Source organism: Narcine bancroftii, chromosome 9 (genome assembly GCF_036971445.1).
Source record: "Narcine bancroftii isolate sNarBan1 chromosome 9, sNarBan1.hap1, whole genome shotgun sequence".
Lineage (NCBI taxonomy): Eukaryota > Metazoa > Chordata > Chondrichthyes > Torpediniformes > Narcinidae > Narcine > Narcine bancroftii.
The window spans coordinates 28932615-28951509 of record NC_091477.1 but is presented as its reverse complement, the minus strand read 5'-3'; the positions used below and the strand labels follow the sequence as shown (position 1 = coordinate 28951509).

The following is an 18895-nucleotide window of genomic DNA, read 5'->3' as shown; positions in this document are numbered from 1 at the left end:
TTAAAATGAAGGTAATACTTTGTGGTGGGAAAATCACTGTGGGGGGTGGGGGGGAAAGAGGGAGAGAGAGAGGAAATAGCAATAGTGGACAATTGTTAAACAGCGTGGGAAAATTAGTAGCGCTGTAGCACCACACAATTTATAAAGACCGTGGGAAAAAGCGATGGTGAACCTGACTTCCCAGAATGCCGTGCAGCAGAGAAACCCCTCTACGAATGCTCTGTGCATGCAGCCGTGCACACGGCCCTTTCTTTGCTGCATGGCATTCTGGGAGGGCTGGTCGACCATGGCTTTTTCCCATGGTCTTTATAAATTGTGTGTGATAGTGCTACCAACTTTCCCACATTGTTTAAATTGTACATGATAGTGCTACCAACTTTTTCATTGTGTTTAAAAATTGTCCGCTTTTGCTGTTCACTTTCCCCTGGTCCCTTATAAAGGTTTATAATGGGCTGAAGGGCTTATATTGTGCTGTACATGAAGCTTAATTATGTCATAATTAAGGAGGATTAATTTTCTTCAAATATAAGATCATAATACATTGATTAGGATTTGGGACAGGTCCACCATCGCTTGATATGTCATGACATCACAGGTAGAAGGTAGAACAGTCCTAACCTCGGGGATGGCTCCTTGCAAATGTGAAAACATTCAGTGTCTCAGTTAGGAGTGGTCAAGTGTGAAAAGCCAAACTCCCATTCCTATCCCGGGACACTGAACAGCCAATTTAGTGGGACGCAAGCGTGAAAGGGGCTAAGCAAGGATCATAAAACTTCTATTAAAGATTGAGATGTACTTATTTCTATTTTGCATGATTCAGATTGCAGGTTATTGATTCTGCAGATATTAATATTCATTCCATTATTACATGAAGCCATAAATAAAATAATAACAATTTAAAAAATGCAGATGCTGGAAATCTGAAATAAAAAATGATTAAATACAACTTTTTTGATGGGTACCAAGATACAGTGATACTATTCGTTTTGAGAGCTTGACAACTGATGCATTGTACAGTAAGGAAAACTTAGTACTGAAGTGGAGAGATGCAGAGAGATCAGTTGGTGTGGAGCAAAGGCAATATAATTTTACTTTTGTGAGCTCCATTCAGGATTCTGTTAACTGCAAGAGAGAATCGACTGCTGTACCAATTTTTATCTCAACTCTCTTTTCCATTCCCCCCCCCCCCTGCAAAGTGATCTCTCCTTCGACTTGTTTCTCACCTTTCACATTTTCTGTCCAATACCCTATTATCTCTTGGCCTCCACCCTAGCTTCTTTTCCCCTTTCACATATGCCTGGAATGATAAGGAATCTCAGTTACACATGAGGTCATGAATGTACTCTGACAATAAATCTGAACTTTTTTTTTGCAGCAAGATAAGTGAATATTTATTATCTACCTGTTTTGGTATTTAATGTTTTTTTTAATGAAGTGCTTGTTTGGCTGCAGCAAGCAAGAATTTTGGTGCATTATATACAACATATATCAAGCTATACATTTATCACCCCTCATTCACTTTAGTCTTGATGGAGTCTGGAGCCAAAATGTTGACTGTCAATTTCTACCCATATTTGCTGCCTGATCCACTGAGTTCCTCCAGCAGATCATTGTTTGCTCATTTACTCACTGATGCCTTAATTCTGAATTATAATAATTTTGTCCTGAATTTTTCAATCAAGTGAGGATCAGGTTAATTGCATAAGTTTGGGAGAGCAAGTAAAAAAGAAAGTGAGAGGTCAAGAGAAAGTAGAAGACATTGGCAACATTTCAATGCTATTTGTGAGTAAATAAGTAAAGCTTTGTAAAAAGGGGATGGGATTGATCAGAGACAAAAAAAATTAGAAAATCCATTCAATTAAGGCAAAGGGCATGATTGAAATAGTAAGTATTACTGATTTTTAGGATCAAGGCATCAATGGCAATGCAATGTCATGTTTCGTTTTAACCTGTGGAAGAATTTTTTTCCCAAATTCATTCCATTCTAAATATTTTTGGTCTTCTTGTACAAGGATTCATTTTTATGTAGCACATTTAGCGGATTTACATATACTGAATACCAAATACTATAAATTTCTATGTGTAGTTCAAATTATAATAGCAAAATAGTTTTCATTTATTTGTTTATCCATGTATTTAATTTTTACTATGAAGATTTTAGGTGAGTTTATCTTCTACATGCAAATAAATTATTCAGAATTTTTCAGCATTTGTTTTTCATGTAGTTTTTGTAATTACACCATTTCACTCATTCTATTCATTAAACATGCCAATGCATTTATTACTAGGCATACATACATTAAAGGTAATCAATATTTGGTTATATATTTCAAAACAGTTGATTTTGTATTCTCACTAATACTGTCAGTTTCACTTAAAAATTTGCATTGTTTATCTCCCAGTTTGGTAACTGGATTGTAATTTCAAAACATACAATTTGATCTATAAAAATAATTGAGAGAAAGTAAATTAGGTTAAGGGCTTTTGGTACAAGAAATAAATCATAACTTATTTCTGAATAGTTGTGATACTACAGATTCTATCACCAATGTGTCTATGTACAGATGGTAGTGTAGGATGACTGTGATTGGCTGAGAGTGTAGCCACACCTACTGGCAGGTCTTAAAGGATTGCTCCTAGCCAGACCAGGTCATACTGGATTGGTCGACCTACTTGTGATATGCTCCCGTCTTTTAGTTAATAAAAGCCTTGGTTTGGATCAACAAGTCTTTGGTTCTTTCGATGCGCTCTACAATTTTATTAACTAAAAAGTTATGAAGGGATGGAGCGTATGCTACGGCTGAAATGCCTCAACGTCGACCCACAGTCAGCTACAGCCTCGAATAACTTTAAGCACTGGGTGAGATGCTTCGAAACATACTTACAGCTCTCTGACCCTGCCGTGATAGAGGATAGCCATCACGGATGTGGTGAATCAGATCGCCCAATACAGTGTATTTTCCACCATTGACGCGTTCGGCCTGTCATCAGCTCAAGATCTGCCGAGAAGACTGACCTTTCACGGCCTTCAAAGCGAATGGGCAGCTGTATCAATTCCTCAGGGTATTCTTTGGGGTCACAAATGGCGTCACAGTCTTCCAGTGGGAAATGGACCGGGTGGTGGACCAGAACGGGCTGACTGCTACTTTCCCGTATCTGGACAATGTCACCATCTGTGGCCATGACATGGAGGATCATGATGCCAACCTTGAGAAATTTTTTCAGACTGCAATTCGGCTGAACTTGACCTACAACTTTGACAAGTATGTCTTCTGGACCACTCGGCTCGCAATTCTAGGTTGTGTGGTGGAGAATGGGGTGGTCATACTGGACCCTGACTGCATGCGTCCCCTCATGGACTTGCCCCCCTCCCAAACCCAGAAGGTAATCAGATGCTGCCTGGGCTTACTATGCCCAATGGGTCCCACACTATGCCAACAAGGCATGGCCACTTATCAAGACCACCTCCTTCCCCCTGTCAACTGAAGCCAGAGCAGCCTTTGACTGCATCAAATCGGACATCGCTGCTGTAATGCTGCACGCCATCAACGAGTCCATTCCGTTCCAAGTCAAGAACGATGCATCCGACTTTGCACTGGCAGCCACTTTGAACCAGGCTGGCTGGCCAGTAGCCTTCTCCAGAACCCTCCAGGGTTCTTCCGTCGAGAAGGAGGCCCAGGCCATAGTCGAAGCAGTACGTCGTTGGAAACACTACCTCACTGGCAGGCGCTTTACACTGCTGACCGACCAACGCGTGGTCTCCTTCATGTTTAGCAATACCCAGCGAGGTAAGATCAAGAATGACAAAATCGCCAGGTGGAGAATCGAGCTCTCCACCTTTAATTATGACATACTGTATCAGCCTGGTAAACTCAATGACCCACCAGATGCGGTCTCCTGGGGGACTTGCGCCAACATACAGCTGGACAGGCTGCGGAGACTCCACGAGGAGCTCTGTCATCCAGGGGTCACTAGGTTCTCGCACTTTGTCAAAGCTCGCAACCTGCCCTACATGGTTGAGGAGATTCGCTCCATGACCCGAGCCTGCCCGGTGTGCGCTGAGTGCAAGCCCTACTCTTCCGTTCGGAGAACACCCATGTCATCAAAGCCACCCACCCCTGTGAGCGTCTCAGTGTAGACTTCAAGGGGCCTCTACCGTCGATCAACCATAACACCTACATCCTTACGGCCATCGACGAGTACTCCCGCTTCCCGTTCGTTGTGCCCTGCTCGGACATGACTGCCTCCTCAGTCATAGAGGCCCTGCACAGCATCTTCGCCATCTTTGGGTACCCCAGTTATATCCACAGTGACAGGGGGTCCTCGTTTATGAGCGCAGAGTTGCGGCAGTTCCTTCTGGAGCATGGTGTTGCTTCAAGCAGGGCCACCAGCTATAACCCACGAAGTAATGGGCAAGTCGAAAGAGTGAATGCCACCGTCTGGAAAGCGGTTACGCTTGCCCTCTGGTCCAAAGGTCTCCCCACCTCTCGCTGGCAGGACGTGGTCACTTCCGCTCCCTCCTATGCACCGCGACCAATGCCACCCCCCATGAAAGAATGTTCTCTTTCCCAAGGAAATCCGAATCAGGAACGACCATACCGGCGTGGCTCACAGTTCCTGTTCCGGTCCTCTTATGACACCACGTCCGGTACTCAAAGAACGACCCCTTGATTGACCAAGTGACTCTGCTCCATGCGAACCCGCATTATGCCTACGTTGAGTACCCAGACGGGTGGGAGGTCACAGTCTCGGTAAGGGACCTAGCCCAAGCCGGATCAGGCGCAGCAGTGCCTTTAACCCAACCTCCCCCTATTCCTTCTCCCCCAGGTCATGTGCTTGAACAGAGGGACTAGCACCACCCCACCAGCTCAGGCCAGACTGTCGACAACACTGTTGGGGAATTGAGCGAAGCAGTGGCCGCACCCTATGGGCCTGCCGGCGACACGACTCCGGCGACCCCAATCATGGCACCACAGCGGTCACGCCGGATGGTCAGGCCCCCTGACCGGTACAGCCCCTAACCTCCATCCACCCTGGGGCCAGTTCTCAAAGAAGGGGTGAATGTGTACAGATTCTATCACCAATGTGTATATGTACAGATTGTAGTGTAGGATGACTGTGATTGGCTGAGAGTGTAGCCACACCTACTGGCAGGTCATAAAGGATTGCTCCAAGCCAGACCAGGTCATTCTGGACTGGTCGACCTACTTTTGATATGCTCCAGTCTTTTAGTTAATAAAAGCCTTGGTTTGGATCAACAAGTCTTTGGTTCTTTCGATGCACTCTACAATAGTATATTAATAGACTATGATATGATCAAAATTAAACAGCATTGCAAAACCTGCACTGAGATCAGCATATGTAGCTTGCCAATATGTTTGATGCAAAACATAACATTGATCCTCCCAGCTCTTCTCACAATTCCATACTCCAACAAGGTAAGTGACAATGCAATCAAATCCCAACACTCAACGAATGAACAGTGAGCCTCTTTCCATGATGACCATTCCTAGTATTCAACTAATAATCAGACAATCTTTAATTCACACATGTCTGATCACATCCTCAATCTTAGTACTATTTCAGACTTTCACCTCACATTATGCAGATTGCTTGCATTGCTGTTTGTTCAATCACAGTATCTACATTACTCAGACTCATTGCAATATGTTCACACCAATTATGTAAACCTCTTGCAGCACAGATCAATGCATACCCTATGTTGGCAGGAATACTGAATGCCACTAATGTAGAGGCTGCCATAGAATCCCTGACCAGTAGTGAAGTGTGTATTGAAAATGAGGGTGTACTCAATCTTAAATCATTTTTGTGTTGCATACTCTCTTGTTTACATGCTTCAGATTATGTAAGAATGCAGTTCTTGTATGCCTTCTCATGACTCCATGCTGTAGCGTTTCTTGTTTGTGGGAGTTGAAGTTGAAAGGGGATGGAACCAAAGGTGGGGGGAGGGAAATGAGTGGTTGAAACGGAATTGTCTTCACTCTCTTCTCACCAACTCCAACATTGTCATCAAACCTGCAGATCAAGGGTGGTCTGGTGAACTGACTTATATACAGAGACCATCTATTTTTTTCACTGAACTCCTCCAGCAGATTGTGTTTAGCTTCAGATCCCAGCATCTACAGTTTCCTGTGTTTCTCCAGGTATCCAGATACCTGAATAAGAAAGGTATAGAGCAGGGGTGATCAACCTTTTAATTTTTAATTTAGACATACACCACATTAACAGGCCAACGAGTCCATACCAAAAGTGTAGGTTAATTAGATGGCATGGACTTGTGGGTCTAAATGGCCTGTTATTGTGGTGTATGTCTAAATTAAAAAAAATAAAGGTTGGCCACCCCTGGAATAGAGGGATATGGGCAAAATGCTGGCAAGTGGGATGAGGCGCCTGAGTAGATATAGATGAATTGGGCCAAGCAGCCTATATCTGTGCTATATGGCTCTATGAAACAGGCTGATTCATTAATGTCCAAAAGCTTGGGCTTCTGCAATGAATGAATCTTTGAGAAATAGCCCATGACCAAAATTTGAGGCTGTCAATGAAGAGCACTACTGCAAGATTGGTGCTGGGTCTGCAGCTGTTCAGAATGTAAAAAGAAATTGAGGGGATGAAGTGTAGCTCATCTAATTTTCCTGCTGGTAATAATTGAATAGAAAAGCAAAAAGTGTAGGTTGTTGCCATTCTTTTAATATGAATTGTACTTAACTCTCATTCTTTGCATAGGAAACTGTTGCCCTTGTTAAAATATCTTGTATCTGATTAATGGATTTGAGTTTGTACAAACGACATCAGAACCAAAATGTTTCGATGAAATTGAGTTGATTTTCAGACTACATCGAGCATTGAAATGAGGGATGTGGGCTCGCGTGCTGTTTGATTTCATAATGAACATCCATTGGTTTTTTTAATACAAAACAAATGGTGAATGTTTTAATTAAGATTTTCTCCATGTACCCTGCAGACAGCTTTTGGTATTGAGCTCTGGTCTAATTCAAAGTGCCATATACAGTATCTGCTAAAGCTGAAGAACTTTAGGCAGCCCGGTTCACCTAGCAGTTAGCACAGCATTATTACAATGCCAGCAACCCAGGTTCAATCGGGCGCAGTCTGTAAGGAATTTGTACATTTTCTCCACGTCTGCATGGGTTTTCTCCAGGCCTTGCACTTTCCTCCCTTCCTCCCACTCTCCAAAACATACAGGGTTTATAGATTAATTGGTGTTTTTGGGAGGAATGAGCTTGTGGGTCAGAAGAGCCTGTACCTGGGCTGTATCTAAATTAAAAAAAATGTTTTAAAAAGAATCCACTCAAATACCAACATGTATCCTTCCTTCTATGGTTTTACATATAGCATTTCATAAACAAAACTCCATGAATCAATTCTAAAAGTTGGTATTACAATGGTTGGTACTTTTTTGGTTACTTGATGGTCAAGATAGATTAGTACTGACTGAATAGTGAGTTTCTCCAGCCTCCTGGGCAGCTAAAGAGAGATGTTGAACAATGGCTGGCACTAGATTCATTTAACATCGTTTGCTCCCACTTCAGTCTTCATTGTGCCACCTGTTGCTGTATGTTTTTTTTTGCTGCCTACATTAGTGCAATGCCTTTGCTAATTATTTACTTTTATCAAAACAGTTGCTTATTGTCAAAAATTTTGTGATTTATGTCTATTTTTCCATTTTCTGGTCTATGAAATGACTCATGACTTGCCATATGGTTGTGGGCCATATGCAGTATCCATAAGTCTTGTGCATTATCAGATGGAAGGGATTAAAAAACGTATGTGCATGAACTACTGGGAATAATCTTTGGTGGTTACAAGTATTTTGAATAAAAGGCCCTTAAAGATGATAAGGATAATTGGGATTTGCTTAATTTGAAAACTCTCGATTCTAGTGAAATGTGCATGTCTGCAGACACTGAGATTGCAGTAAAAACACAAAAATGATGGAGGAACTTAGTAGGTCCTCCGTCTGCGTTCCCCAGGGACTTCTCGCTCTGTGATTCCTTCAACTGCTCCTTCTTTCCCAGCAATCGCCCCCTTGACACCAATCCTGTGACCGCAGGAGGTACTCCACTTGTGTCCACACCTCTTCCCTCACCACCATTTGGGGCCCTAAACAGTCCTTCCAAATGAAGCAACTCTTCTGTGGGGGTGGGGGGTGGGGTGGCGTGGCTCATCTACTGCATCCGGTGCTTCTGTTGTAGTCTCCTCAACATGGACGCAGACTGGAAGATCGCTTCATTGAGCACCTCTGCTCTGTCCACTGCAATAGCGGGGATCTCCCAGGTGGCCACTCATTTCAATTCCTCACCCCATTCCCTTGCCGACATGTCTGTCTATGGTCTTATGCACTACCAGGGTGAGACCACCAGCAAATTGGAGAAAAAATCCCCATATTTCCATTTGGGAACCCAACAGGATGGAATTAACATTGACTCCCCTCTGTTTACATTGGCCTCCATTCACCTCCCCACCGTCTCCTTTCCTGCAGTTCTGTCACTCTTCCCTTTTCCTGCTTTCATCTTTAGCCCAGTCACAAAGGCAAACCACCCCCCCCCATTAGTTCTCATAGTTATTTTCAATTGGCCTCTTTTCCATATCCAATTATCATCTTTTGTCTGTTGGTCTGTACTCCTCCCCTGCCATTTTTTTTATTCATATTTGCCTGTTTCTTTATCATACTTTGAACAAGAGCTCAGGCCCGAAATGTCAGTAATATATTTTTACCTTCTATGGAGACCTGCTGAGCTCCTCCAGAATTTCTGTGTTTTCACTCTTTGTCCTGATCTTTTTTCCAAAAATGGAAACTTAATATCATTCACAAGATCAGTTACCTTGATGAGAACCAGAACTGAGATGATAAAACTATAGGTTCTCCTTGTATAGACATCCATACAACAAACACATATTCTAAAAGATGGACAGGGATGGATTTTTCAGGTTGTTTCATGGCTTCAAGCATCTATTAGATGGGAAGGGGCATTTCCATGTGCCTCTTTTCCCTCCTTCTCCATCATGCAAAGCCACAACAATCAGGGGCTGAGTTGAATTGGGCAGATCTGGAAGCACTGAGCACAACTGCTTCCTGAGTCAGTGAGGACACCTGACGGCTTTTCTTCCCATGCCTGCTTGCTTTCCAGTAACAGCTGTTTTCCACAGACTAATCGTGTTAATTTCCAATTGACAAATAGTTTGGGTTATAAAAATTTAGGAACAGAATCCTATTGTAACCTTGGGGCTTCCTTTAATCAGAAAAATTAAGCTTTTTTTGGCAAAATGAAAGCCAAGAACAGCCAACAAGAATCCCTAAAAACAATGAGAGGATGTTTCTTTTCACACCTGCTATTGAGTATTTGAGACTCCAATATTTCCATTATTTCCTTTGATGTTTCAGATTTCCAGCTTCTTCAGTTTGTTTTTGGATTCTCTCCTTGCCCCTCCGATCTCATTTTGTTCCATTTGAGGTATGTAGGCATTTATTTCCCATCCCTAATTTCCCTTGAAAAGGAGCAATCAAAATCTTGAACTTTGCAAGATCTCTGGGTGGTCTGACAATGTTGTTGTGGAGAGAATTCCACAATTTAGACCCAGAATAGATAAGGAAGGGGGTATATTTCCAAGACAGAATAGCGTGAGATATAATGGAGAGAATGCAAGTGGCAATGCTTGTGTTTGTTTGCTGCACATGTCTACTTGAATGCAAGAGATTGCAGTTTTTGCAAAAGTTGTCTAACCTGTGTTTTCAGCACTTTCCAACTTTATTTCAGATTTCCAACCTCTCATTTTAAAAATGCATTTTGGAACATTTACTTAGTATGAGAGAATGTTTTCTCCTTGCCTCAACAATAGGACTCCAGAATCTCAACATCCTCTATTACAAAGCAGCTGCCTGAGTTAGTAACTGATCTACCACTCAAACATTCACACCCTTCATCATTGATGCATATGGCTGCTGCTTGAACAATTTACAAAATGCATTACTTGAATGGCACCTCCAAAATCACAGCTTGTACAACCTAGCACAAGAGCATCAGACATATGTGAATGACCTCCAAGTTCCATCCAACCCTGTCTTGCAAATGTACCACTCTATTTTCCATGGCTCAGCCTAAATCCTGTCAGAGGTTCAAAAACACTGTTTTCACCACCTTCTCAAGGGCAATGGGATGACCAATAATGTCCACATTCTTTTAATAAGTGAAGCGAGCAGAACACCAGGCAGCTCGGCAAAGGATCCTGTGGGATCTTTTTGTCTGCAGTTTAGTGCAAATATCCCAGAAAGCAAAAATACTTTCAGCTGTGTGATTGGTGATCTAAGTCGCCACAAACAAGCTCTGCCACAATAGCCTTTGGAAATATTTGGCAGACAACAAAGATCTACATTCAGCTTTACCAGTTTAACTCCATGTAAGTTTTATTTATGTTTTTTTTGAATGTTGGAATGGGAAAAAAATAAAAATTTAAACCAATTTCAGTCATTAAAAACATTACATAAATAGTGGCATTAGCTGCTTTCCAACAGCTCTACAATTCTCATTCAAAATTTTCAGCGAGGAAATTTGCACCCGCTATTTTCCAGAGCAAATTCCCCAGTGCGACTGCTGGAAGAGATTGACATGCTCCTGCTGCATTGCTGAACCCCCTATAAGAAAACCAGAGGCAGAGCACAGCTGGTAGACCATCTGGAGATTCATGATTTCTGCATTGTGTGTCGAACTGCAAGTTAAAAGCTAACACATGATTTAATTCTGACCTTTGATTTGGTCACAGGGTAGGCATAACTGTGAGTCTTGTAACTGAAATGTTTAAAGACCAGTCTGATAGAGATGATGTTATGGTAGGAAAATCAATAAGGCAGGAAAGGTAAAACATAATTAAATTTACGAGAAAAGGAACAAAAGGAAATAAATAAAAATCTTTACACAATGTCAATTGATTGTAACTCTCTGTCACAAACCAGAATCCATTAATTATTTTGTCAGACAACTCTATAATTTATTTTTGCAAGCAATACTTGGGGAATGGGATTAGACCAGATGGTCAAGATTTGGTGATCATTGGAATTAGCCAATTATACCTTCTACAATGGCAGAGTACACTGCATGCAAACCAGAGGTGCATATTTTCCATAGTAAATAACAGTCAAAAATAGGAACATTTTAATGGCAATGTCTTTGAAATTGACATTAATATTTACTTATTTCTGTTTTGGACATTTGAATTCTTCAGTTCTTTTTAGAAATCTGGTTGCCTTTAAAATTAATTTTTCTGAAAGGTTGAAAATCATTCGGCTCGTCCACAAAATTGCAGTGCATAATTAAGCGTGCTCACTGAGAGGAAAGCAGACACTGACAATTTCATGCTGATGTTCATTAGTCTGATTCCACACGCAGCTGCATTCACCACAAATTCATTGACTGCAAGCATTGGCATTGAGCCCAGTGAAGGCACGATGTAGGCCTGGGGACATTCTGTATGTGATTCTGACCTGGAAAAGAATGGAGAAATCGCTGACTGTGGTCAATGCAGATATAAGTGGTTTCTGATGCAGTAGCTGCTCCTCAATTCACCACACTCCCAACACTCACCTATGAACATTCTCAAGGTTGAGTGTGTTTGATTGAGATTGTAAGCTTTACTGAGTTTTAATGCACTCAGCACTGTTGTTGACCTTAAACCCACAATGCTTGTGGCAATATAAATTGGTAAATAACTACATGGACTGATGGAAGAAATGATGCTGACCATCATTATTAAGGTATTGGCTATTGATTATCTTTTTCTTCTCCCATTTCTCTTTCATTATACAGTCCCCTGTGAGTGAGAAACAGTTGATGTATTTACAAAATTTTCTCTTATTCTTATTCTTGTCCTATCCTTTCTATTCAAATACCCAATAACTGACTTTCCCAAAAAGAGAGGCAGCAAGACAGTGGACCACAATGTCACTTGATATTATTTTTACAGCCAAATGCCTGGTGCCATGGGAAATTAATTTCTTCCCAGTTCTGATGAAATGTCTTGTATCTGAATCATTAATTCTGTTTCCCTTTCTGCAAATGCTGCCTAACCTTCTGTGTGTTGTTCCATTTTATTTCAGATTTCCACCACTTGCAGGCTATTTTTTTATTTGTAGTGGGAAAATGATCAGGAATGTCAAGAGAATAGTCCATCACTCATTTGTAAACAGGTCTAAGGCAGATGCCATCTCATTGGCTCCTCACAAAGCTCTGGAACACCTAGACACCAAAGATGCATACATCACGATGCTCTTTATTGACTAGAGTTCAGCATTTAACACCATTGACCCCTCAAAACTGCTCAGCAAACTCCAAGACCTGGGAGTTAACACCCCATTGTATAATTGGATCATGAATTTCCTCACTTCCAGACCACAATCAGTGAAGATTGGTAAGAACTTCTCTGCAGTCTTCATCAGTACCAGAGCACCACTGTTCTTAGCCCTCTGCTCTCCTTACTTTATACCTATAACTGTGTAGCTCGGTACAAGAATAATACCATCTACAAATTTGCTGACGACACCATGGTAGTGATATGTGTAAAGGATGGGGATGATTCTGCATTCAGGATAGAGATTGAAAATCTGGCAGAATGGTGTACCAACAACAACCTTGCAATGTTACCAAGACTAAGGAGCTAAGTGTGGACTTCAGGAAGGAAAAGCCAGAGGTATACAATCCAGTGATCATTGGGGGATCAGAGGTGGAGAAGCTGAGTTAGGTAATTGAGAGTCACTACCTCGGATGATCAATCCTGGATCCAACGCACCAATGGCATTGTGAAGAAAGCACATCAGCACCTCTACTTCCTCAGGAGTTTGCAGAGGTTTGGTATGACACCAGAAACCCTGGAAAATTTCTACAGAGGTGTGGAAAATGTGCTGACTGGCTGCATCACAGTCTAGTATGGGAACACCAATACCCCTGAGCATAAAGCCCTAATAAAGATAGTGGACACAACCCAGGATATCACAGGCTAAACTCTTCCCACTCTTGAGTACGTCTACAGGGAACACTGTTGTCAGAGGGCAGCAGCAATCATCAAAGACCCACATCACTAAGCACAGGCTGTTTTTGCTCCTGCCATCAGGAAAAAGGTATCGGTGCTACAAGACTTGCACCACTAGGTTCAGGAATGGCTGCTACCCCTTCACCATCAGACTCCTTCACGACAAACTCAGAGACTCATTTAAGAACTTTAACTTGAGCACTTTATTAATTTTCTTTTTTTCTCTCTTTGTTATCTTTTTATTTGTTTACATGTTTGCGCTGTGTACAGTGTTTTTTGCTCTATCAATTAGTGGTAATTCTGCCGTTCCCGCAGGAGAAAAGAATCTCAGGGTTGTATGGAATGTCTTTTACGTACTCAGACAATAAATTTGAAATCTGAAAACCTTGTGACCACCCCTTAAGGCACAAAATGAGCAGCTATCTCCATTAATGCATCAGAACAAACTAACCATAGTAGTATTTCATGGTTGACATGTCAGTTTCCTTTCAAAGATAAGCAATAGCCACCCAGCATTTGAATGTTGCAATGGATACTCAGACTGATTTCATACCGTGTCACTCTCAGTCATTTAGGCTTAGACAAGTACCGACTAATCAGAATCAAAATTTATTGTCATGAAGATGTCATGAGATTCGTTGTTTTGTGGTAGCATTACAGTGCAAAAGTTGCCATAAAATTCATTTAAAAATAAATAAATTGGTGCAAAAATAAGAGAAAGTGGTGTCTGTGGATCATTGTTCATTCATAAGACTGATGGCAGAGGGGAAGAAGCTGTCCTGTGCCGCTGGGTGTTCGTCTTTTGGCTCCTGTACCACCTTTCCTATGCTAGCAGTGTGAAGAGGGCATGTCCTGGGTAGTGTCTCAGTGCATCTCTAGATACTGTCATAGTAAAAGTTATTGCTGCCATGCAACCTTGGCTTCCTGGTTTGGGAGTTCAGACAGTTATATAGTCTTTATAGTCTGGACACTTTTTCTTGGAGCTTCCCACAGCACTCCACAATGTTGTCCTATGTAATGTGTGGGTTGCTACTATTTTTTTCTCCAAATAACAGTTTTCATGTTCTTATCACTGTTACTCATCCAGTACTCTTTATTTTTCATAAGCCAACCATACCGGAAAGTTACAGGTCTTGTTGAGATGGTGTAATCTAGAGCTACTTTCTTGGCCCAGAACTGTTCAAGGTATCCATCCACTATAAAAGGCAGCATCTTCTCTACTGAAACATCCTGTGGTCACTAAAAAAAAATCTCAATAGAGCTCCAAGGCAAAGAAGAATACTTTAAAAGCATATACAAGGTGATTCAGTATCTATAGATTGCAACATAATTTAGTCTCTCATTAGAATCTATTGTTATGTTGATTTTTTTGTTTTGTACCATTGGGGTAAAAGAACAATGTGATGATAAATAGCAATAGATGATTAATTTAAACTAGTGATGAATTAGGGATTTGCCTTGAATTTATTCATTTTTGATAATTTTTCACACAGATCCCAAAGGACTAACTTGGATGCAGGATCTCTTCTCTCCAGCTGTCTCATCCTCTGTGCTTTCTACTCCTCAGCCATCTTCTTGATAGATGGGAGACAAGGGCATATCCTTTCAAATACAGGTACTCTCCAACTTACAACCTACTTGACTTGCATCCATTTGCACATACGACTGAATTTTAAAAATATTTTAAAAATATAAAATTTATGCAATTGATTATGTATTTAACAAACTATAACAGGGATACCAGACATGTAAGAGCCAAAATGTGTGTACTTACCTTGTTAGTTAGCATTCCACCCATCTTGATTCCTGTGTGCATGTCTTCAGTCGGTGCATTCATGGTTGGTTTGTGGTTCGGGTGGCACATGCGCAGTTGGTTCACTTATTGGAGTTTGGCTGGCACATGTGCGAGTATTAAGTGTCCTGATGATATTGAATTTGGACCCTTAACTCTCGTGCATGCGCCAACCGAGCTCCAATACGCAAATGCACTGCACATGTGCACAGGAATCAAAGTGGCAGCTCCAAGCCTATGAACCCCAGTACACCGACTAACAAGGTAAGTACACATATTTTGGCTCTTAAATGCCCTGTATCCCTGTTATAGTTTGTCAAATACAACAAAAATCTATGAAAATAAGATTTGATTTAAAAGTTTGCTTTATTCATTGGACTAAAACAATGCTCTCCGGATGGTCACCATTTTCTCTAATTATGATAGGCTGTATTAATTCAATTAAGATGAATATTTTAACAAAATTTTTATATTCAATCATTACCAATTTTAATTTCTTTCTTTGACACATTGGAATCATCTATTATGTCATATATATGACAAGGAAAGAAATCAAGAATAAATAAAAGTTATTTTTAGAACACAAGAAATGAGGGAGGACTGTTGTTACCTAATTTTAGATTTTATTATTAGGCAATAATAAGGATTAGGTTATTGTTCTTACAGTTTGATAATAGAGATGACTGCCCAAATTGGATAGAAACAGAATTGAAATCCCTTAAGAATACTTCCTTACAGGCGATATTGGGCTCACTTACCTCTCTCTATTCCAAAACGAACAAAGAATTTAATAATGAGACATAGATTGAAGATTTAGAGTCAATTTAGGAATTTCTTTTGGAATTATGGGATTTATATTTACTAGTCCATTTCTACCCAATCATTTATTCTAACTTGCCATTTTAGATGCAAACAAAGAATGGAATTGTCTAGGAATTAAAACATTTAACGATCTTTTTATCCAACAAAATTTTGTATCTTTACAACAATTGATCAAATTAGACATTTTATTTGTTCTAAATTTTCAGTATTTCTACATCTTCCGGATCCAAATTTCAAAGATAAACTTTCTGAATTACAATTTGTACATATCTGCTTTATATTATAAAATATTGAGTTTAAAAACATTATCTTTAATTAGGATCAAAAATGAATGGGAGAATGATCTTAATATGACTATTTCAGAAGAAGATTGGATTTCAACTTTGGCTCTTATCCATGACTTATCTCTATGTGCTAGGCACTGTTCAATTTAAAATGGTGAATAAAGTACATTTTTCTAAGGTTAAGCTTGCTTGAATCTACCCAGATATCAACTCATGTGACAAATTTAAAAGATTTGAAGCCTTTTTGATACATATGATTTGGTTTTTTTCCCAATTTAGCACAACATCTTCGGCCATTTTTGGGATCGATCTAGAACCAAGTCCGCTGATTGCAATGTTTGGTTTTTCCAGTGATATAAACTTAGATTTAACGACTTAGCATTTTCTACATTACTGGCTAACAGAGGAATATTGCTTAAATGGAAAGAGGATCTTCTAAGTTTGGGGGGAAAAAAATCAGACATAATGTTAGGAAGAGTAATATCTCTTTCGATAAGTCGGGGTCCATTTATAGCTTACTTTTATGATTGGAATGATAAAGGTGTGGGAATGCAGGGCAGATTTCATTGAATCTCTGGAGGCCATTGCTCGATTTCAAGTCTGCTTGAATACCAATTTCAACCTTGGTTGGTGGATGGGGTTAGATCTTTATAATAAAATATTTTTCTTTTTTCAAAATATTCACTGTATGTTTAAATTGGAATATGAATCCATGTATTATTTCTATATATGCGACGAATCCAAATATATGTTATATTTAATTCAAATGGGCTTATAATATATGGTTGTAATGATAAAACCCAATAATTTTAAAAGTAAAAATTTGCTTTTAGACTTCAGCATGTGGCAAAATTCCAACATGTCCATTCCAAGATACGAATGATCCTTTGGGCCCAAATATGGTCAAAAATTGGGGTCTACCTATAGATTAGAAAACAGGATTAATTTTTATGTTAGTAAATTTGATAAAAATTTAATTAAGTAATTGCAGAAGGTAGGTAATTGAGGTGGTGAGAAACTTTCAGATGTGTTATTGTTACTTTTTTATAGAAGGGCTGCAACTCCCTTGGTCTTGTCTAGAATTTAAAATTGTTCTGTTTTTTTAAAATTTCATTTAATGTATGTGAATCTGTTCTAATAATAATTAATTCCTGTCTGCTTATTAACTATATTTTGTATAATTTATCTTTAGGTTTCTGTCATTTTCCTGCAGATTAAAGTTTTGCCCCATCACGTGACACGGAACTGAGAACAGTTAAAAGACCCAGAGATTAAATACCAATTCTATTTTGACATGAACCAAGACCAGATTACACCTTGTACCTCAGAGGGTGGTATCGAGAATAGGCAGAAGACAGCTATTAAAACTAGAGGTAAACATCACCCATCAACCATAAACAGTCAAGTTCCAAATAGTCATGAACAGATCTTTCTAAAGATGGATACATTAAGCACTGGATATATGCCAGATGCAACATCTAAGGAGATAACAGCTGATCAAATCCCAAGCGATGTATATGAGGAACCAAACAATGCACCTGAAAATTTAGGAACAATAACTAAACAAAAAAATGAGACCCAGGGCTTAGGAATGTCTACAGGGCCTGATCAAGAACATAATATAGATACAAAGAACTCTTTTAATCTTGTCCTTGAATTTCATGCCAAAACAGAACCAAGCATACAATGTGCTGATGGCAATATTGCTGAGAGATGGACTGAAGCAAATGGCTGTGATTTCAAAACTGAGGAGAGCACCAGTGAAAGGTCAGAAAATGTCAAAATCATGGAACTGGCTGAGAAAAGTGACTGCAATATTTTATTGGAGGAAAGCAGCACACGGAGAGATGATACACAGATGAAATGTTCTGAAGAGGAACAGAAAAGGTAATTTGTAGATTGGGAGGCATCTGAGTTCCAGGGTTTCTCACTAACTTAGACAGGTAATTGCAAATGATTAGGGTGCTTGATTTTGTGTCGTCATGTCAGTTGTTCTGTTTATGGAATGTATGATTTCAGACTTGCAGGTAGCAAAGAAAATCATATAGATTAAAAGCAAAGCCTAAGTAATGTTTTTATATTATTCTGCTCAATAAAAAAATGTTTGACTATTTGTTTCAAAAATTGCAACATAATAATGAACCCTATCTGTAAAATTATTTCTTGCAATAATGGTTGAAATAATGTATCTTGAAACTTGCTTGCTAGTAACCAAAATATTAGTGAGCAAAGTATGAGAAGCTTTTTTTCACCTTCTTGTTGTTTATCATGTCATCAATGAGAAAAGTTTACTGCAGAGTTCAATATGTTCAATGTGAGCTTATCGTCTAAACATAAGTACAATGTACAGATGCACAATTCTTTCTTGATATGGCCAAACAGGTGCATACGATATACCAACTACAATAGTTAAAATATTATTTGCCACAAATGCATAACAGAGAAAGAGAAAATAAATATCAAATGATATTTATTCGTTTTTCATTAACAGTTGAATTTTTCTCCAAACAAATCTGACAATTTTTCTAAGTATGTGTTGTACTAACAACTAGGTTTGTCTGTAGAAAAAAAGCCCAGTTTGGTTTATTCCACAACTGTTCTTGTCTGTTAAAGTCATTCTCTGACATTGTCAAGAAGAGAACATTGTCCTCTAGGAGACATTGATGAGGCCCAAAAGTAAAGTGTTTCAGTGAATTCAAAAGTCTCGCAGCTAACATTTGAATATATCTGTGGTTTTTGAGTCAAAATTGCCTTCTGTAATAAATATTTCGAAAAGTAGGGCATGAGTTTGAGAATGTGGGATGTGAAAATTCAACTGTCAGGGTTATGCTCACAATTTCAATGTTGCTTCTCAGTCTTTGCATCCCATTTTGCTTTTCGTGTTGCAGCCTGCTACAGAGATGAAATTTTGCAGATTATTCACAGAGAACCAGCCAGG

The 18895-nt window shown here is 39.7% G+C and overlaps 1 protein-coding gene across 14 annotated transcripts in view; it reads left to right on the top strand.

The window, feature by feature from the left end:
• LOC138743365 (PH and SEC7 domain-containing protein 2-like) overlaps nucleotides 1–18895 on the top strand; it is a 274779-nt gene that overhangs the window by 29369 nt on the left and 226515 nt on the right. For 13 of the 14 annotated variants that reach the window (XM_069898611.1, XM_069898607.1, XM_069898609.1 and 10 more), the window contains 2 exons: nucleotides 14553–14674; nucleotides 17150–17844. In XM_069898611.1, coding sequence (XP_069754712.1) covers nucleotides 17252–17844 — 593 coding nt within the window. In that variant the 5' untranslated portion in view covers nucleotides 14553–14674; nucleotides 17150–17251. Of the gene's footprint in view, nucleotides 1–14174; nucleotides 14360–14552; nucleotides 14675–17149; nucleotides 17845–18895 lie in introns of those variants that run through there. The other variant, XM_069898615.1, reaches the window with a different exon arrangement.